Below are 22,140 nucleotides of genomic sequence, written 5' to 3'. Positions count from 1 at the left end.
AAGCTTTAAATGGATGGAAGACTGAAATGTTACATTAGAAGCGGATTGTAAAACCTTTACAGCTGCAGACACACTTCAGAATTTTCTTTATTGTCTTAAGCCTTAAGATTTCATCAAAATATAAATGCTTTCCCTGCCCTTTTTTTTTTTAATAAATAATTTTTCTTTTCTGATGATGTATCCAAGGCACACGCAGGCAGTGAAAAATATGAATCTTATAATAATAGTCTTTTCACAATCCAGTCAAATCCCCATAGATAAAATGAAGTCATTCACGTAACTGTTTTGGTTGGGAATATGTAACGTTATATGAAGTCAAATGCTATTTTTTTCTTTTTTCGTTTGGCATGAAATGAAAATTCACACTATTTTCAAAAAGCATGCTGTAGGTCTTATTATGAAACATTCAGCCATGCATATGTTTTAATTAATTGATTTATTTATTTATTTTGACCTTGTAATGTTTAATGAAATTGGCATACCTTAACCTTAATATATATCACAATACAGAAGAAAATATCTGTTGCTGCTTTGATTTCATCACAACTTTAAAGAGTCAAAAAAGGATCCCACAGTCCTGGAAAACATAGAAACATAAGGGTATTTCAAGTCATTTTTAAACTCATAAAGGTTATGGAAATTAATAAAATCTTAAAGTTAATGTAAAAGAAATCATTATAAAATTGGCTCTTAAACGGATACTCCATCCCAAAATGAAAATTTTGTCATTAATCACTTACCCCCATGTTGTTCCAAACCCGTAAAAGCTTTGTTCGTCTTCGGAACACAATTTAAGATATTTTGGTTGAAAACCTGGAGGCTTGAGACTGTCCCATAGACCAGTTGTTTTCAAACTTGTTCCTGGGGACCCACAGCTCTGCACATTTTGCATGTCTCCCTAATTTACACACCTGATTCAGGTCATCCGCTCATTAGGAAAGAGCTCCGTGAGCTCAAATGAGTGTCAGATAAATGACACATGCAAAATGTGTAGAGCAGTGGGTCCCCAGGAACAAGTTTGAAAACCACTGCCATAGACTACCAAATAAATAACAGTGTCAAGGTCCATAAAATGGTATGAAAGTCGTCGTCAGAATAGTCCATCTGCCATCAGACGTGCAATCTGTTATTTACTTGGCATTCTGTGGGACAGTCTCAAGCCTCCAGGTTTTCATCCAAAATATCTTAAATTGTGTTCCAAAGACAAACAGAGCTTTTACGGGTTTGGAACGACATGGGGGTAAGTGATTAATGACAAAATTTTAAAGTTTGTAATTTGATTAAAGTTTGTAGTAGGTTGCCAAAGCTTTGTTTATCCAAACCTGTTATATATTTATATGCAAGTGCGTGACGTGTATGTACCTCAGGGGTGTTATCCACACGGAGGGCACCAGTTTCGGTATCGAACCATTGGAAGGTTCCTCCAGTAATGAGCACTTGGTGTATCGTTTGGAGGATGTCAAGACAGAACCTCTCAGCTGTGGAACGCCTCACTTTCATAACCATGATGATGAAGCTTCACCAAGGCAACCTACAGACAGCCATGTCCATAACATCACATTTGTTCAATCTGGCAGCCATCTAATCAGGGTGAGTCACTCCAAATGCCAATAATGACATGGGCAATTACACAAGCTTTAAACCACAGCTAATTAACTGTGAATGCTGGGATTTTTTTTTTTTTTTTTAATGTTAGACTTAATTCTAATATTTTTAATTTGTCAGATCATTATAGTAGCAATGCTTGTGTTGGCAAACACAACTGAGAATAAAACTAAATGTCTGTCTGTACAAACAGAAAAAGAGAGCAGTGCTGCACCAGACACACTATGTGGAACTGCTAATGGTGGTGGATAATGAGAGAGTAAGTTATGTAAATCTAGCAGCATCTTTCACCATTTTCCCATTGTCTGATGGTTATGTTGCACTCAGGGAAATGTCAATCAGTAGTAGCTCTTAAACTGTTAGTGTGAGTGGAAGTGTGAAGAGATTTATTGAACATTTGGAGATGTGTGGGATGAAAATGTGTGAATGCCTCTGACTGGGTAATTTAAGCATCAGTGTGAGAATTGTCCAATTTCTGAAACCCTTCCTAGTTTTTCATAGTTTCTCCTTTTTACAGTTTAAGTACAAAAAAGGGAATCAAACAGCAGTACGTGAGGAGGTGGTTCAGATCGCCAACTATGTTGATAGTGTAAGTTTGTCTGCGTATTTTAAAATAAATGCAACAAATGCATCCAATTATGTTACTATACTGTGATTATTAAGAGGCCTATTGATTTCCCCTCTTGATCTCTTTGTCCTGCTTACCCTTAGATGTACATTGCTCTGAATATCCGCATTGTGTTGGTGGGATTAGAGATCTGGTCTGCGCAAAACTTCATCAATACTGATGGCAGTGCTGGAGAGGTTCTGGGCCGCTTTACTCAATGGAGAGAGAAAGAGCTGGTTCACCGTCGTCGCCATGACAGCGCACAGCTCATCATGTATGAGCTTTCTCTGTTAAGACTGTTGTCAGTTAATGGAAGTGCTTTTAAGTGCTTTATACATTATAAAGCATTCATTTGTAAAAATATCACCCAAAGGTAGCATTTAGAGAGAGAACAGGGAAAAGGACTTAATACAGAGCCTTGGTGCACACCATAATTTACTATCACAAGATCAGATGTTTGTTCATTTACATAAACAAAATGGTAAAATCCTGAGTTGAAGTATTTTAACAAGGCTTAGCGATTTTCCACATATATGCTTTTTGTGCACATATACATTTTGTTTAAATACAACACTGGTCTTCATTAACTTATGAATTAATTTCTCAGCAGCATGGTTTGATAGATTTATTCTATTATCTTTGACAGAATAACAAGTTCAGATCTTTAATTATTAATTTCAAATGAGCCCAAATTAAGCTTTTTAAAAAGTGGTTTAATAATCGCTTGATAGCTTAACCGTTGTAGGGATGTGTCCTAGGGAGGAGTACCAAATAATATTTAACAGGCATCTGATATTACTCACATTACTTAATTTTTTGTAAGTATGTACATTTTGCAGTTTTCAGGACTTGGTCATGGCTGTAAACACTGTCACTCCAAGCAATTCGACAAACCTCCAGATAAAGTTTTTGCATTAGTAACTCTCTTTAATTAAATGATTTGTGCATAAATGATCTGTGCCAAAAGGAGAAAGTCCTTGCATTGTATGTCTTTAAAATATCAGATAAAATCCTGTTTTCCATTATGTGTCTACCTTAGATTGGTCATATTTATTGTTCTGTGAACAATGCTGTGCAGTTATAATGTTGTGGTATAGAAATTGCCTGTCTGAATCTCTTTCTCTTTCTTCACAGAAATAAAGGATTTGGTGGAACAGCAGGCATGGCTTTTGTTGGCACGGTTTGTTCCAGAAGTCATGGTGCTGGAATTAATTCGGTATGATGCCTCTGATCTACTCCACATATGCTACAGTTACTTGCGCACACTGTTAGTCAGTATCTGCAGAACAGTGACTTTCACCAGTTTCTAAATGGCGGTTGTTTCTTCATGCATATGTGTGCGTTTTCCTCTCAGTTCACCAATAATGATGTGCCGTCATTCGCCTCCATCGTGGCTCATGAGCTGGGTCACAATCTTGGGATGAACCATGATGATGGCCGAAACTGTAATTGCAATGTCCAGTCCTGCATTATGAACTCAGGGGCAAGGTGAGTGTTTTTGTGTTACAAATTTCAATATGCTGTATTATATTTAAAGGGGTAATCGGATGCCCATTTTCCACAAGTTGATATGATTCTTATGATATGATATGACTATGGTCTTAACAACCCTCTACGGACACCTTGGCGATTGAATCGCCATTGGCTAGTAAATTTTTTGGTTTTCTCAACAGACTGATATATATATGTAATAAAATGTTTGTAAAATGGCAATTTTTTAACGAGCTGCTGGATTCATGAATATTAATCAGGTCCAAACAGGGACAATAATAGGTGAGCGCCAGCCAATAAGATTGCCGTTTGTGCATTAGTTCCACCCACTACCAGAGAAAGTGGCAGTTCTTAAAGGGTCATGAAACCCCAGACTACTTTTTCTGAGATTTTAGCAGAGGTGTTTGTGTTGCACATCACATGGCACTGATCCACTGCATGGTACGGCTCGGTACGGTTCACTTACTACTTTTTCTGAGATTTTAGCAGAGGTGTTTGTGTTGCACATCACATGGCACTGATCCACTGCATGGTACGGCTCGGTACGGTTCACTTTTGGGGGTTTTTCCACTGGGCACAGTACCTGACGTGAAGGGTTTTTTGACATAATTTTATGCGTAGCCTATGTATCTTAAATGCAGGGAGATGTGAAAGAGGAATCAACTCGGTATTTCCGTGCCAGGTTTCCATCCAAATTAGCGAATTTAACTTGTGTGCAAAATTGGAATATCGCAAAAAACATTTGCGAACAAGCACTGTTTCCATCCAACGAGTCAGAGAGAACAAAATCATCACTTCCTGATAAACTGGCACTAAATATCTCTAATAAAAGTAAGAGAAGCCACTGAATATAATAATTATCAAATATAATAAATTACTTGCGCTTTGAGTGGACAGACGAAACACAATAAATGTGGTCTTGCTTTCGAAGGTGAATGTCAGCCGTTTGGGAGGTAGTTATACAGAAATACTTTGACAGACTTTGCTCGGTCACTTCAGAATGACCGTGAGAACATTTCAGATGTTGTGCTACTAAATCGGTCCGCTGGTTAGTCAGGTTATGCTGTCCCATAGCGCAAAGTCACATTACTTTTTTTGAATGCTCATGTGGGATTTATTCGCAAAATGTGTTTCCATCTCCCATTATTCGCATTAACCCTTTTTCGCACAAGTCACAAACCAACTCAAGCGTGCGTAAAAACTTTTTTTGCGAAATTAAGGGATTTCTTTTTTAAATTTGGCCACCCGTTTCTCTTGCAATACTTTAAAATGGGTAAAAGAAACAACAAATTGAGTTCTCTTTCGTTTCTTCTTCTTGTGGTTTAAAATCACTTGTACTGTACTGTGAATCACATGCGTGCTGAATGGTGGGATCTGGTCCGTACATATCACGGATTAACTGCGATCTGTTTAACCCCTAATATATGACAGATCAGAGCAATCTTTCATTTGCACATTGATCTTGAAATCGTCAAATTGCTACTCCATATCAATTGCATACAACAAAAATGCACATTTTTCCCAGAACTTTCTGGTGACCCGGTAGCTGCTCTTCCACGGCCCAGTAGTGGGTCACGACCCTTTGATTGGGGACCTCTGCTCTAGACTGTTAACTTTAGCCGCATTGTTGCCAAATTGGGCTACTTTAACACTGTTGCCGCAGGATGTTTTTCATGTTCACGGATTAAAGCGACCCCTATAACATGATAATTAGCCCCTGGAATGTGACTTTTACCAGGGAAACCCTGCCAAAAAATGTGTATTTCACCCCCTGAAAAGCAATTGGGCTAGTTTTGAGTAGCAATTGGATTGGTTTTGCTGTGAAAACCTAGCAACCCTACTGCATTTGTTGCGGAACTTGCTAACTAGCACATTATTAAGAAAGGCAATTCGCAAAGATTTATAAAAAAAAAACCCTTATACTCAGTTCTTCTGTAGTTGAAGCTGGATCACGAATGATTTGTGCAAACATAGGTGCATTTATGTAGCTCGGGGGCCGCATTCCCTTCAAAAACAAAAGTAACCCACTGCATCTTCAGCGGCTCAAGATGTCAGGAGTAAATGACGATTGCTATGTTCTTTATTACATCCAACAAAGGAATACTTCAGTCGCTTAGGAGACATTCTTGTCTACATCTGCTCAGTGGAGGACTGTTGACACTCAGGGCAGGTCTGTGATAAAATGCCAGTGTCAATCAACAATTGTGGGAGTGGCCTGGGTCTGTGTGTGACATCCCACAGCCAAGAATCTGTGAACGGCTTGATTTGAGAAAGGGGGTCATGATTCATAGGGATTTAAACACTGGGAGGATTTTTATCATTAAAGGGTTGTTGTGTACACACACCGCCAAGACAAATTTCTTTGTCCTTCAATGCTCTCTCTTTTTCTCTCAGTGGTTCTCGTAACTTCAGCAGCTGTAGTGCTGATGACTTTGAGAAGATGATCTTGAACTCAGGTGGCCGCTGTCTGCTGAACATACCGAGGCCGGACGAGGCGTACAGCGCCCCCTTCTGCGGGAACAAGCTGGTGGACGTGGGCGAAGAGTGTGACTGTGGGTCAGAGGAAGTGAGTCGACTGATTCCAGATCAGTTTTGTGATTTGTTTAGTTATTGGATGAAAAGAACTGGTCCTGATTTCACATTTTTGAAGACTTTGGTAGTTGTTGCTGATTTAGTAACCAAATTTAGCCAGTGATTGTATGGGTTATGATGAAGATCAGGGCTGCAACAACGAATCAATAAAAGTAGTACTAATTAACTATTATTATTATATAGATTTTCTGAAGGTTGTGTATGTGAATATTTCAGGAGTGTGGGAAGGATCCGTGCTGTGAGCCGAAGACATGTAAGCTGAGGTCAGGTGCTCAGTGTGCGTATGGGGTCTGCTGCAAGAACTGCAGGGTAATTACATCTTTTCTAACAAACCAGGTCTGCTCCAAACGCAGTGTTGTTATTGTTAACTAAAAATATTAAAAACAGTTTTCGTTAATTGAAAAACAAGTGAAATAAGATATAAATATTAGATGAAACATAAAAATTAGAATTGTTTCCTTAGCATCTAACTGAAATTAAATTTAAGTTGATGTCCTGATATTACTAAAACCAAAATGAAAATTAAATTGAAACAATAAATACAAATAGAAAAAAAACCCCTAATAAAATGCCAAATGTATATAACAATGACTAAAACTTACAAAATAAGAAATAAATTAAAAAAGCTAAAATGAAAATATTAATAAATATTGAAATATTATAGAAGAAATAAATTGAAAAGAAAATTGAAAATGTTAATAAATATTAAAATATTATAGAAATAATTTTAGAATTATGCCAAAATTACACTAGGAAAAGATGCCTTAAGCTGCTTATAAGATAACGTGTTCTAGCTAAATTGAAAGGCAATATTCACAGTGAGTTTAAGACAAAATTTGGCTAGTTAGGTCATATATTTCTTCAATGCATTAAATTTTCACCTCATCAACCAGCTCACAAGGACAGAGCTAATATATACATGCATATGCCATCTGACAATATGCAGTAGTAATTTTTGCTTGCAAATGTAATATTTTTCTCTCTCCATTTGTCAGTTTTTGCCTGGTGGCACAGTGTGCAGAAGCAGCACGGATGAATGTGATTTGCTGGAGTACTGTAACGGCTCATCTGCCCTCTGTCAGAATGACGTCTTCAAACAGAACGGCCATCCCTGCAAACAAGGCCAGGCTTACTGTTACAACGGCCAGTGCCAGCACTATAGCACCCAGTGTCAGGCCATATTCGGTGCAAGTGAGTATACAGTGTGGGTGATAAATTGTTTATCTAGTATTTCAGAATGATTAAGGAACATTAAAAAGGCACTAAAAAAGACATAGTGGTACAACCACATCTTATAATGATTTGTCATATATAGTATTCAATGTTAAAATTATTTGCCATTTTCTAACACTTTTAAATAACATTGGTGTTAATGATGTGATTATATGGTATAATGCCAATATTATTTAGAAGTGTTAGAAAATGTACATGCCAAATGACTGTCATTCGTCCTGTTAGATATTCTTAACTAATTCTAATTTGGGCCATTTGAAGTGCATATAAGAGAACAGATGGATATTAAAACTGACAGCTAGCAGTATTATGTTGAGTGTATTGCAAAAGACTCAGTGGTGCCCTCTGTTGATAATCTATCAGACTTGCAGCCCTGCCAGCAGCACAGACACTACTGTTCAACATTTTGGAGTCGGTAATATCTTTTTTAAAGAAGTCTCTTCTCCTCACCAAGACTACTTTATTTGATCAAAAAAATACAGTAAAACCAGTAATGTTGCGACATACTAATACAATGTAAATCAAACAGTTTTCTATTTGAAAATGTTCTAAAATGGAATTTATGGAATTTATGGAATTTATTCCTTGAAGCAAAGCTGAATTTTCAGCATCATCACTCCAGTCTTCAGTGTCACATGATCCTTTAGGAAAGAGTTTTTTCAGACTCTTTAATAGAAAGTTCAAAAGATCATTGAAAATATTCTTTAACATTATAAAGGTACTGTCACTTTTGATCAATCTTATGCATCCTTGCTGAATAAAAGTATACATTTCTTAAAAAAAAAAAAAAAAAAAAAACTTTCTGATCCCAAATGTTTAAAATAAATTCTAGTTGACAACGAAACATTTCACATTTTCATTTATTTTATCCTGCATTTTAAAAAATGCTTTGTTTGGTTTTTCTTTAATTACAAAAAAAAAAAAAAAAAAAAGAAGTTAATTGATATTCTGTAAATGTCTTTCTTTTTGTGTGTGTAGAGGCTAAAGCTGCTCCTGAGCTGTGTTTTAAGGATGTCAACTCTAAAGGCGATCGCTTTGGAAACTGTGGCTACCAATCCAGCGGATTCAAGAAGTGTGAGAGCAGGTACAGCACAGCAAGATATACTGCATTACAGTTCAATTACAATCCACACCCCCGTAAGAACACACACACTCTCATTCCCTCAGAAACGCCATGTGCGGGAAGCTGCAGTGTGAGAACGTTCTGTCCTCAGTCATATTTGGCATCAAGCCGTCAGTCATCCAGACCCCCATCGCTGACACTATCTGCTGGGGCGTGGACTTCCGCCTTGGCTCGGACGTGCCTGATCCCGGCATGGTCAATGAGGGCACCAAGTGTGGAGAAAATAAGGTGATGGAGAACAGTAACATTGACCAACTTTATATTTATTCTTAAATTATGTGCACAGATTGGCAAAACATGTTTATTGAAGTGTTTAGCCACTTTCACATTTGACCAACCAACGGCTCAGTTCCCCGCTCACCCATCTCTTTAGAGAAGCTACGGTGGCCGACAAAAGTAAAGATGTCGTCAGTAAAGACAGCAGAAAGCAATTCGATTTCTTTACAAAGGTAAATAAAGGAATTATATTCAGTAAATCGATGTTATTGCGAATATAAATGTACTTGTTCATCATAGGTCAGTGTTTTATTCGCAAGAACAACAAAGTGACGAAACGCGCTCTGTAGAGCAGTTTGTCAATTCAGGGCTACTGTAGAAACATGGTGATGACTTCCATGTAAGGGGATCCGCGGTGTATGTAGATAAAAATTGCTCATTCTAAGGTAATAAAAACATAACGGTTCATTAAGTAAGGTCTTTATACACCTTTGAAAACATGGTTATGTATATTATATTGCATTTCTGTCAATAGATCGTTGTAAATATTACACATTGCACCTTTAAATTAAATTATTAAATTAAATATTTTTTCTTAATTATTATTATTATTATTAAAAAAAAATTATTTGGCTTTTTAGGGATATATGCTTTTTTTGAATTTCTGATGGTTTGTTATGGAACTGTAATGAGCGCACGTTAACGCGCGATAAAATAATTGTCGCCGTTAATCTATTAATGCATAAACATGTTATGTGTGATAAACACGTTAACTTGCCCAACCCTAATATATATTATTTTATCACGTAACAGTTTTTTATTATTATGAAAGTCCATTGCTCACTGGCTCTGAATACACATACAGACAAATCATGAGGGGTCAACATTCACAAACCACTGTCCACTGTTATTTTTAACAGAAAAGAATGCAAAAAGCTCATAATCATGACTTTATAAGTTGGAAATAGGAAGTTTCCGAAAGCACGTGAAGACAGCAGAGAAGCGCTCTCGCTCAACACAGTGGAGTGAATCGTTTTGTTAACTTTGTGGATTATTATTTCGAGTCATATGGAACGCGGTAACACACGTCCCTCTCACAATATATTGCTTTACAGATCTATCGCTTTTGCCGCTCAGAAATATCAGAAGATCTGAACTCCATCGCGGTTAGCGCTCACACTCACTGATCTATATGTAACTGAACCGTGCTCTTGCCCACCTCTTCCAACCGAGCCAGGGACTGCTAAATGTAACAATCACACTACTGTAGTCAAACGCACCAAGCTTTGGGGGTCAAACATGCTCTGGCACGGTTAAGATTGCCTAGAGTGAGCACACCCTAATTATTCTCCCGCACACACGAGTCTCTACCCGCCCATCAAGTGTTGTCCCGCACCGCACTCTGCTGTGATGGGTCCCGCGATCGTGCAGGTCTCTAACAGGAAGGTGCCTGTTATAATGTTATGATTGAGGCTCTGGACTCTGAGCATAACTTGTTTTATCTATAACAAACTATAAAATATTTTCTATATAAACATTTATGTACGTTAATGTCATGGCAGCTTGTTTTATATTTAATTTAATTACATTAATGTTATAAGTTGAGATTTAGGCTACAATAAATATTTTAACTGCTACTATTTAAAAGGAAAAAAACTGTAAAAGCACCTTATTTGTTTAATGTGTTTGCAAACCAAATGTTATTACACTTTTGTTCATATAGCAGTAGGCCTACTTTTAGATGAAAAAAAGTGCACAATACACTACTTTTGAATGCATTATTAGTTTTGTGCATAATGCGATTAATTGCGATTAAAAAAAAATGTAATCATTGCCCAGCACTAATATATATATATAAATATATAAATATAATGTATATGTATATCCATATCCATATATGTATGTGTGTATGTGGACTGTATATATATATATTATGTATATGTATATGCATATATATGTGTATATATATTAGGGGTTGCACGACTACTGATTTCTGCTAGTCGATTTCTTATTTAAAAAATACTCGAGTTACTCGACTACTTGTGGTTCATGCTACTGTAAATGAAAAGACATGAAATAGTTGTTATCAATAAACACTTATTAATTCATAGCCTAATGCAACAATTACATATGTGAATTGTCAAAACTTTATAATTATGACATTATACATTTAAATTTTCATGTAACAGCCAGTATTTGTATCTGTATTTGTATCTGTAACAATCACAACATTTTTCGTATCTGCATGAAACCGGGTGGAACGTCGTACAGTTACTTGATAAGACCGTTATGACTAACTTTTTTTCATAGTTATCACTGAACAAGTATGCCGTGTTAAACTAAAATAATTATGGATTTCTAAAAATATATTTATCACACGTTTAGTGATCATTTGAACAGGACTGAATTAATTCAATGCGTACATTTTCATTATGCAAAACTCTTTAAGTGAGTCTTTTTTTGAACTTCACTAAACAAATGTGCCTGTGCCGCGCAAACCAGCAAAAGATAAAGATGCAAACAAGTAGGCCAAGTAGAAAATGTATCTGTATCTACGCTGATTATTAGCCTACTCTTGAGAGAGAACTGGTTTGGTTTTTGAGAGACTGAGACGCGCAACGCGGCTGTTTGATTGGTGAGCGCGCTGTGCTTATTCCATTCATTCGTTTCATATCGTAGCCTAAGGTTTAAATCATTGCCATTGCCTATTACTCTTGCCAAGCTCTGATTTCTGAGAGATGCACAGAGAGGCAAGAGCAATGCAGTGTTTGATTTGTGCTCTTTTCACTCATAAAGTTTACATTCATGCACTTCACTCTATTGCGTGACTTTAGAGGTCTGTGTATAATATTGTGCTGATCCCCTGGCTCAACTGTTATCTATCAAACACCAGACTGTTCCAGGTTCAACCATATTCAGGCAGAATTATTCCTTGTCCGTTATTCGTTTTTTGAAGCCATTATCTGTGCCTTTCCGAATAAGGTATTCGGCTTCAGACACACCCCTAATTATAACATTATTTAATTTAATTTTACATGCAACATAGATAAAGTCATAGAAAGTTACAGCCACACGCAATATTGTAATCCTAAAATTCACGTCGTACTTGCAAACTCTGTACATGCATTATGGTTAATGCATGCTCGAGTAGTCGATTGTGTCCGACAGCGCCGACTAGTGTTTGAAGTAGTCGATCACTCGACTAGTCTATGCAAGCTCTAATATATATATATATACACATACACACACACACACTTTTTTTCAAGATTTCACATCTATGAACTGTATGAACAGTTTTTGGCTTTGTGTATCAACTAACTGCTTATGTGTATGTATTGCAGGTTTGTCTGAATTTTGAGTGCAAAAGTGCAGATGTGCTGAATTACGACTGTGATGTTGAAAAGAAATGCCACGGCCATGGGGTACATATGCATTCACTACCCACAAACCCATACCACCCTTTTACATACACATCATTTTAAATATACCATTTTACATTCACCTATTTTCAAATCCTAAATGCCTAGAGTTCAGCTTGATAAAATGTTTGCTGAGTGTGTGTATTTGTGCTTCAGGTGTGTAACAGCAATAAAAACTGCCACTGTGAATACGGCTGGGCTCCTCCGTCCTGTGAGGCCTCTGGTTATGGAGGAAGCATCGACAGCGGCCCCACCTGGAATGGTAAGACTGCTTGAACAACTGCACAGCTAGAGCTTCACAGAGCATTATCAGGGTCATCTGTAAATGTGATCACCTCCAGTGGAATTCGCCCAAATCTGCTATGTTAAATTATAATCGTCCCCTCTCTGAATTTCACTCAGATAAAGATACTTCCACAAGGGATGGTCTGCTTGTGTTCTTTTTCCTGATTCTTCTATTGGCGTTGGGTTTGTTTGTGTTCTTCAAGAGGAACGAGCTGAAGCGACGCTTCTTCAGAAAGAAACGCTCTCAGGGCTACGAGTGAGTAGACCGAGTCACTTAGGATAATTTGTTATGGAATGGTAACACATAGTCTAAACCATACAACAAAGTTTAATAATTATTTAATGAAACGCATAGAGTGGAATTACCTAAAATGAAAAAAAAAAATGAAAAAAATAAAAACGCAAAAAATTATTTGTTTGTTTATTTTCACATCATGTGACCATTATATCATATATATAAACTCAAGGGCTTTAGAGCTTTTGTGGAAACTACTGATTACTGATATTAATACTGATCAGCCGTCTTTGGTTGTTCCTCAGAGCTGACAGGAGACCGCAGACTACTGTGTCCCAGAGGGGACATCCCAGCAGTATAGTGAAGGACGGGGTGAGTGACCTCTGCACAGCAGGACTCTTCACTGACTGCCACACTCCCAATGTTTAACTCACTCAATCTAGTGCTAACATAGCTAGTGTAACTAACCTAGTGCTTCACCTTAAGATTTGAGATATTTTTCAGCATATGTGCCTGAGCATAACACAACTGTAGGACTGTCCCACTGAACGCCTGAGGAATGACACTGCAACTCAAACTTAACCAGCTAGTAAATCGGTTCATTAGTGCGTGAAGAGGGAAAACTAATTTGAAACGTTCGCTGTTAAACATTACATTTCCACATTGACAAATATGTGGAAAGAACAATTAATGGGAAATTCTGAGAAATGATCTGTCCTTCACATTCAGCTGAAGTCATGAAGTCAGAAGAATGTCTGTATTTTGAGCTCGTCTGCTGCTGATATATAGATAATGACCAGGCTCCTCTCTTTTTCTCTTCTATGATAAAGCACCAGGCTCAGTTATTGCCACCAGCGGAGGTAAATAACTGCATACTGTTTATTTAAGAGGGTTTTACTATATTTGTACTGTGGGACATCTCTGCTGCTGTTGCTTATACAGTCTCTGCTTCACTGCATTGTTCCTAACCTTTCTCTCTCTATATGTGTCTTTTGTAAGAAGGACAAAAGCCCTTTACTGCTGTGGAATTAACAACCATCTTGCACATTAATAATACATACATACATATATATATATATATATATATAACCATCTTGCACATTAATAATATATATATATATATATATATATATATATATAATACATACATACATATATATATATATATATATATTTGTTTTTTTACTTTCATTTTTATTTAGTTTAATATACAAGATTAACAATGCATATAAAAAATAAAGTCATATTGACCAAAAAGGAGAGATATTAAACATACATATCAGATTTATGCTACACAGCATATACAGACAGCTATTGTCCTATACATACATATATCTCAGTGCATAGAAGAAATAATTTATTATTATTAATCTCTCCGATTTACTCCTACTAACCATGTCTTGATGTATACTTACTAACAAGATTAATTCTCACATAAGCACATCATCGCTATCGTGACACTTTCCAAGATTTGATCTTTTAATTTTCTTTCAGAGCTTTTTGTTTCAGGCATATAATCATATACCCATAATCATTCTGCTCTAATCCTCTAAAGGAGGACCTGAAATTGTGTAACATGGATATTTGTAATGGTTTACAGCTAAGCTTATTTGACATATCAAGATTTAATTTTCTTTTTTTGTAATTGGGTTAAATCCATCAGTATCTAATTACCATGTTATTTAATATGCATACATATGTACTGTACTCTACTGTGCTGTGAGCTAAGTTTCATATGATTTTAGATGTTTAGTTATGTCACTAAACAAAAACTTAAAGGGTTGAAAATTTTGTGTGGATTTACTCACCCTGAATTTATTCCAAACCTGTATGAGTTTCTCTGTTCTGTTTAATACAAACAAAGATATTTTAAAGAATGTTTTTAATGAAACGGTTGACTTTAATAACATTTTTCTTTCATACTATGGAAGTCAATGGGTACCATCAATTTGAGGGAGAGTAAATGAAGGCAGAATTTTCATTTATGGTTAAACTTTCCCTTTAACTCTGACTGATGTAAATTCATTTTAGGTTTATTTAGATTCGTTCATTTACCTGTTATCCACATGTTTCTTCAGCAGTAACACAAGTTTCTGTCTCTTCACAGGTGGTTCAGACTAATAAATCAGCCTCTGTGCCATCTTACGCCACCAGACCACCACCACCTGCGTTTGCACGGTAATAATACACAATACTGTTCAAAAGCTTGGGGTCTGTCTTTTCTTTTTTTGAAAGAAATGAATACTTTTAATCACCAAGGACACATTTTAAACCGTTTAAAAGTGACAGTAAATACATTAATAATGTTACAATAAAAAATAATGTTAAAAAGTTGATTAATAATGTTACATATGATTGAAAGAATAAATCAGCCTTGGAGAAATGTAAATATCTTAGTGACCCCAAACTTATAAACAATGACAAGTGTAATTTTATTTTATAGTAGTATTCTTATAATATAACGTGTTGATTTTATGTTATGTTATATTCAGGAAGGGGATTTTTTTTTTGTTATGTTGACTTGACTTGAGTGCTAAACTCTGTCCACCCTCCACAGACCACCTGCTCCAACCCAACATCTTATGCCTCAAAGACCAGCGCCTGCACCCCCAGTATAACACACACGTCCGGCTGACAGTTGTATTTCTGTCTGGGATGGACGGGAGTGGGACGAGTCGAGGAGGAATCAGCTGGTCGCACCCTCTCCCCCACTCTCTCTATTCTCCCCCTCCGTCTGCAAACAGCTGTCAACTGTCAATCAAACCCAGAGACGGTCACTGTTGCGAAAGAAACCTCCGCTCGCAATACATCGCAGAGTGCATGACGGGAGCAAGAAAACTCTTTAGCCAATTAAACGCCTGTCACCCGACAAAAGATGTCTATGGCAACACACCGATCTCCTTAATTGTGTTACGATTCTCATGTGCTATATAGGACCACTGCGACTGATTGCACTTCAGTAATATCCACTGTTTATAGAAATGTACAGAGACCCTTTATATCATAGGCTGGCTTTAAAATGTTCATTTGTTTCCCCCTTTTTTTGACTTTTTGGTGCAAGATATAATCTGAACACCACATTCAATCTTTTTTTTACCCGAAAACGTGTTATAATATGTAAAAGACAAATGCGATAATTTAGTTTATGAGGCATCCTAAACATTTTACAAGGTTATCAAGTCATTAGTATTATCTAAATGGCCAGTGGTAACTGCAAATCGTTCTCTTTTGCACTGTGGCGCATCATATTCATAATTTAGGTTTTCTAATACATTTCAAGTACATTATCATTTGAAATTGTTGTTACCCAACACAGTGATTTAAATCTATGATTTTAGCATTTATACATAGTTTAATTCAATACTTTTATTTATACACAACTTTTATAGAAAGTCTATTTTTTACTTTATTTGCCAAGTGAAATTCTGTCCCCATCGAGGTAAAAACCAGGTAAACATGAGAACTTGTTTTTGAAAATGTTTTTGATTTGTGACACTCTGGTGACTGCTGGTTTTATTGTGGTGTTAACATGATTTTTATTTTTTAACTACAGACAATAAAAATGAAAGCAAAATAGAAGCTTTTCTCCTATAGTTTTCAAGGGCTACATGACTTTATGCATGATATCACATACTATGCCATAAACACAAGTCTCTTCCTCGCTGAAACTGTTAAATAAGAATGAAAAATTTTGTCTGCATGTTTCAGAGACCTCTTAATACCACAAGAGGTAGAGTATGTGTATAAAGTCATGCACCCTCAAACAAAGCGCTGTAACGTGTCTGTTGTAGAGCACATTGGACAGTATCCTCATACTAGGACATTTCCATCATAACAAAATCAGCCAAGTGCCATACAATACATGTTTGATAACAACGAGTGTTATTTTACATCTATGTATTATGTTAATGTGTATGATTGACTGAATGAATGATAGATTCTTCCCTTCTTGCACTGCATTTCCATTTGTGTGTAATGGCAGGTCTTGCAGCTGGTAGCAGTTGTGGATTCTGGATTACTGATGCTTTATGGATCAAGGATGGACTTGTTCAGGATGGGATTATTTTGAGCTACCTTCAGTGTGGTGGTGATGATTTCAGTTTTTGCATATGAAAATAAAAATCACTGGTATGTTTTTAATTATGCTGTGAAGTGTATTTTAAATATCATTTGCACAGCATTGCTGTTAAGATGGTCTGCTGGACTGATACGGTCATACATAATAAGCGTAGAAATAAGCAAGAACTTATGTACTAAGCAAATTATTTAATCTTGGGGCTAGCGATATATAATTCATATACAAATAGTGTTTGAGCCTGATCTTTTCCATAAATCAGTGTGTTAAGTGTCATTTTTGATAGATCATAAACATTTTAGTTGTAAATGGAAAAGGCTTGTGAGAAAATACTTTTCATTTCAGTGTTGTTTTGTTATTATGTATATAGTATTATAGCATTTGTTAACATTTTAGCTTTCGGTTTTAATTTCAATTTTAATTTCAAGTGTTTTTTATGTGCTTTATTGGGTTTTTAAAAGTCTAATATTTCGTTTAAATTGATTTTTTTTTTTTTTTTTTTTAGTTTTTGTTTTAGTAATTTTAGTCCAACAAGGCAACGTGTCTGGCAAATTTTTCATCTAACATTTAGATATTTAATAACTAATGAATCGATTTGAAGCGGTTCTTTGACAAGAACGGCTCGAAAGAACCGATTCGCGGGAACGAGCTGTACTTCACTGCGAGTAAAAATACCGCGCGAAATCTCGAAGTGACGTCTGAACTAAGCGGCTGACGTTCTTCATGACGGAACAGTTCTAGTGTCAGTCTCTCGAGCAGCCCTTTCCATCTCCGGTGCACGACCAGTTCACAAAGGCTGCTCGCACAAGTAAGTGTTTGTTTTCTTGTATGTATACACACTCATATCCGTCGTTAAATGGACGCTTGATTAGAACGTCGACAAAATACCCAACGAGGAGGCGCGTTTCTCTCTTCACTTCTTCAAATTAGCATGTCAGCTTGTTCTTGTTTGGTGTGACACAAAGTTACCTGGTACTGGATGACATAACTAGGTATTTACGTGTTAGTCAGTTGGCTAAAGGATACTAAACTATCTAGTTACAAAACTACGTGCCTGAACCGAACATAATTAGCTCATTATTGTTGCTAGCGCAAGGTATTGCGGTTAACAACAGAAAGACGTAGATATTGTGTCTTTATTCGTTAAACAGATACGTTCAACTGTCTCTCAGAATAACAGTGTAGTAATAATAGTTAAAAGTTGCTTGACTGGATTCCAGTATCGGTCTCTGATTTGACGGTTAGCATGGGCTGCTAATATTTTTATAAGACCCATATGTTTAGTGAAAGGACATATTGATTGACACTCCGTGTCTCCATTAGCCGTCCACTAGGTGTGACCGGTGGGCGTGGTTAGGAATCTCCAGCCAATGAGCGTGCTGAATCAGTGCAGTGGGCGGGCGGTGTTCAGCGGCTCATCAAGGGGAGCGGAATGTGGACGCAAGGTCAAAACATAGGCGTGTGGAGGGAGAGAAGGGGTCCATGTTTATTTCAACCACATGGCCACACCAGTTTCATTTTAGCGGAAAAGGACACCTCTAACAGTTATTCATTTTAATGAGCATAGTAGTAGAGCATAGTTCAGATTATTACAGTAGCAGCGGGTGTGATTTATTTCTTAGGAAAGCAGCGGGTGTGATTTATTTCTTAGGAATTTTTTCGCTTTGCTAAAACGCGAGTAGAATCTCCTCACAAAGTTGCATAGATCTATGATGTGTTAAAATATTAATTTAATGATGCCAGAAAAGGGTATGTAATGTAACACGTATTAAATGTTATGTAATGTTGATCACACGTGTTTTCTGCACTCCTGGTGGCAGATGTTGTAAATTGTTATAAATGGCATATCAGTTAGGCATGTGATAAAGGATGTTTTAACTCTGTTTAGCATATAGTAGTGTGCAGTATGTTTTTGGGTGGTGAAAATAAACTCATCTTTCACCCTCATTTCTTTCTGTGCATTAGTGAAGATACCGAATAATACCGAACCTCTCTTGTGGCAAAAGTACAAGAATCAAAAGTAATCGTGAACTCATTATGTCACTGTTATCCGAGTTATGATCTTGTTTATTTGCAAAGTGGCTCATATCAATTGGGTGAAAAATAAATTCAAAGTTCACTCTTAGTTTCTTTCGTCATTCGTTGAACACTTTCAATATTTATCATTTCTGTGAGACTCGGTGTACTCCAGCCAAAACCCTTCTGACACATTTTCATTCCACTGTCACTTTGTACATTTAAAATACACAGAGCTTTTTACCTTTTACAGGACATTTGGTAGTGTTTCTCAAAGATACGAATGCTTTGGAGCTCATGGTCTTTATCGGGAGCTTGACTTGCTCTTTGACCTTTGTCTGTTCTCTGGAAGCGGACATTATGCCACGTAAAGCACAAAACTGCAAACAGATATGAAACGAGATTAGCCGTATGAAGATCTTTCATGATGATGATGATTCCAGTTACTTTTGTACCTGATTATAACTATTTGTGTTTCTTTTGCAATTAAAATCTAATTAAGACCTTCATGTGATACCCAGGGAATGAACACATAAGGCATTTTAATGCATATCTGACTCGTCTATTCCTTTTTTCATATTCCATCCTGACTTGTGTATTCCTTTCCTTATTTCAGAGTACAAACCACAGATAGGATTCAAAGGTCAAGGGCTTCAGGAACTGTCCATTCTTCCCCAGGGAATTGAAACTGCCTTTCCCTTTTGAGCTAAAGAAGAAGGAGGTGACACTTCTCTTTTTTTGGTTGCGGCACTGGGGACATCCAGGAACTTGTGAGTGTGGGTGGCGCTCGTTCAAAAGACTGCGATGCACCGCTTAAGGACTTGTGCGGCACGGCTCCGGCCGATCACGGCCTCACAGACTGCTAAAAATCTATCACAGCAGAGGCCAGCGGCCACCCCTAGGACGTTTCAGCCATTCAGGTGCTACACGGCACCGGTGGCTGCAGAGCCGTTTCTGAACGGAACGAGCTCTAACTATGTCGAGGAGATGTACTATGCGTGGTTGGAGAATCCCAAGAGTGTGCACAAGGTAAGAGTCAGAGGACGTGCAGGTGGATTATGGGAAGAAGGAATGAAGAGACCTCTCTTTCAGTGGTGCCAGTGGTCAGTCCTCCTGACTGTTCCCAATTTCCATTTATGTATCTTTAACACAGTTCCTAAGAAAAAGTTTTGGGCATTTCATCATAACAATGCCAAAAACGATTCCAATGCAAGTATACACTGAGTTTCCGTCTGTCTGCAGATGCTGGGTTGCAACTTGTATGTGTAGGGTCACATTACTGGGATCCCTGTAGTATTTTTAGAGCGGTCATGAGAGTGTGCCGGTTCCAGGACACAGTGACACACAGCGTCTTTATGAGTGTTTAGTTGTTTTTTCACCCACTCTACTTCTAATGAGGTTTCATGTAATAACCCTCAGTTATAATAACCACCTTCACAGTTCAAAAGTGAGTACAAGGTCCAGGGTATCTTGGGTTAATGTTTTGCTCGATGTTCTGTGTATGGATATGTCCCCTGTCCTGCAGGCAATTACATATTCTAGGATTCAGTTTTATTTTTGGTATTGTGTTGCAAGATTGCATTACATCACATTATTTTAGAATAGTCCAGTATAGAACATGTTTCTGCGGGTCTTAGAAGTCTTCATTTAAAGCCTTAAAGGTGTTCAATCAAAGCAATAAGTCTTAAATTCATAAAGTTATGCCATTACCTGCATTGCTGAAAATCAGTATCTACTTGAGTATTTATGTTTTCCAGTACAGATTTCTAAACAACCTTAAATCAAGATAAATTTACTGGTATATACTTGAGTATTTATGTTTTAAGGTAAAGTTTTTTTAAATGGGAAATGAAAACTTGTTTTCCTATTGAATTAAGTACATCTTTTTTCTGAACCCATTGGCAAATATATGTTTGTTTGTTTTTGACTCATTTTTCTCAGTTTCACACACAAAAAATAAAATCTTAAGTCATTTTTCTTCTCAGGTAAATGTATTATGATTTAAGAAACTTTAGACACTGGAAAACAAGACAAAAGTACTGAGGAACAACAACACTTTTTGCAGTGTGATCAGAAGGTATAATAACATAATTTCCATATTTGAGTAGTCGGAGCTATTCAAACCTTTTTCTTTTTTTTTGTAAAATGAATTACAAGTTTAGTTATTTGCAATAAAACTTAGGACATCATCACTAGACATTTACATTTAGAGAACATATTGATGCATTGTGTTGCCTTCAATTTATTCTTAAAAATGTATTTTCACAAAACACAGAAATCCGCATGAGATCTGTTTTTTTGTGTGTGTGTGTGTGTGTGTGGTGTGACAACTTAGCTGTTGGCTACTCTCTCACACGTTCGCTCTCATTAATTCATTGGAATTCATTCATTGAAATATAATCTTACAGCGCAACTTTATTTCAGCTCATAATTCTACATCTAACAAGCTGGAGATAAAATAACATGAAAATTACTGTTATTTTCTGGTCTTTATGCATTCAGTCAGATTTTGTGCTGCAAAACATCTGTGACAGCTGTTGTTTTTGTTGGGTGATTTTTTATGCATTCAGTCAGATTTTTTTATGAATAACTTTTGTGGCAGATTTTTTCAATGGTGTGAGGTTATTTATTGTGCATAGTAAAGTGATCACTCACAGTCATTTTGGGAGTGAGTTAATGTAAAAACAGATGTTGGATACCAGTCGAGTCTGGTATAAGTGAATGTAAACAGGTGGGCCACAACATCAGATATGGTCAATAGATCAGATCTGTGCATTAAGACTTGCAGTGTAAATGCAGCCTAACTAAACTGGACCTAATTTCTAATTTGAGGCTGTATTACGTAGATTCCGACATCACAACAAGATGATATTTTAAGCTCCTTACGTAGCCGAATCTGTGCTGGTTTGAATGGGCCGCCTCCAGTTTTATTTTGCTCCCTCCAGCTAGCGCTGTGATGTCGGCTGACTGTTGTTACCGGTGGTTGTCCCGGCCGTGCGTCACTCAGAAAACAACAGGCCAATCGGAAAAGAGGCTCATGAATATTAATTAGACAGGCCAAAATCGACCTGTTCTTACCAGACCTCCTGAGAAAGGAGCTGTAAAAATATAATGAGATTTTTGGTACTTCTACTGTAAATATATATTCTTAAGAAGATCAAAACCTAAAATAAAACTCCAGAAAGGTGTACATTATGTGACCTTTAAGGTGATCGTAGAGTGCCAATGGTTCTACGATCTACT

General features: G+C 36.8%; 2 protein-coding genes across 6 annotated transcripts in view; both read left to right on the top strand.

Annotated features, from left to right (window-relative positions):
• Window positions 1-16,946, top strand: part of LOC109053914 (disintegrin and metalloproteinase domain-containing protein 9) — a 1,168,157-nt gene extending 1,151,211 nt beyond the window's left edge. The window contains exons 6-23 of one of the 2 annotated variants that reach the window (XM_042730095.1): window positions 1,368-1,590; window positions 1,799-1,864; window positions 2,123-2,194; window positions 2,317-2,486; window positions 3,347-3,428; window positions 3,567-3,700; window positions 6,098-6,269; window positions 6,512-6,604; window positions 7,291-7,486; window positions 8,507-8,612; window positions 8,696-8,879; window positions 12,209-12,289; window positions 12,443-12,548; window positions 12,689-12,827; window positions 13,112-13,178; window positions 13,637-13,666; window positions 14,914-14,984; window positions 15,364-16,946. In XM_042730095.1, coding sequence (XP_042586029.1) covers window positions 1,368-1,590; window positions 1,799-1,864; window positions 2,123-2,194; window positions 2,317-2,486; window positions 3,347-3,428; window positions 3,567-3,700; window positions 6,098-6,269; window positions 6,512-6,604; window positions 7,291-7,486; window positions 8,507-8,612; window positions 8,696-8,879; window positions 12,209-12,289; window positions 12,443-12,548; window positions 12,689-12,827; window positions 13,112-13,178; window positions 13,637-13,666; window positions 14,914-14,984; window positions 15,364-15,424 — 2,053 coding nt within the window. In that variant the 3' untranslated portion in view covers window positions 15,425-16,946. The remainder of the gene's footprint in view (window positions 1-1,367; window positions 1,591-1,798; window positions 1,865-2,122; window positions 2,195-2,316; window positions 2,487-3,346; window positions 3,429-3,566; window positions 3,701-6,097; window positions 6,270-6,511; window positions 6,605-7,290; window positions 7,487-8,506; window positions 8,613-8,695; window positions 8,880-12,208; window positions 12,290-12,442; window positions 12,549-12,688; window positions 12,828-13,111; window positions 13,179-13,636; window positions 13,667-14,913; window positions 14,985-15,363) is intronic. The other variant, XM_042730097.1, reaches the window with a different exon arrangement.
• A 594-nt stretch (window positions 16,947-17,540) lies between these two features.
• LOC109107205 (2-oxoglutarate dehydrogenase, mitochondrial) overlaps window positions 17,541-22,140 on the top strand; it is a 28,448-nt gene continuing 23,848 nt past the window's right edge. For all 4 annotated transcript variants that reach the window (XM_042730087.1, XM_042730086.1, XM_042730089.1 and 1 more), the window contains exons 1-2: window positions 17,541-17,689; window positions 19,514-19,926. In XM_042730087.1, the coding sequence (XP_042586021.1) occupies window positions 19,702-19,926 (225 nt within the window). In that variant the 5' untranslated portion in view covers window positions 17,541-17,689; window positions 19,514-19,701. The remainder of the gene's footprint in view (window positions 17,690-19,513; window positions 19,927-22,140) is intronic.

The sequence above is a fragment of the Cyprinus carpio genome, chromosome B8 (genome assembly GCF_018340385.1).
Source record: "Cyprinus carpio isolate SPL01 chromosome B8, ASM1834038v1, whole genome shotgun sequence".
Classification (NCBI taxonomy): domain Eukaryota; kingdom Metazoa; phylum Chordata; class Actinopteri; order Cypriniformes; family Cyprinidae; genus Cyprinus; species Cyprinus carpio.
The sequence above is the reverse complement of the archived record's forward strand: the minus strand, read 5'-3'. Positions and strand labels throughout refer to the sequence as shown.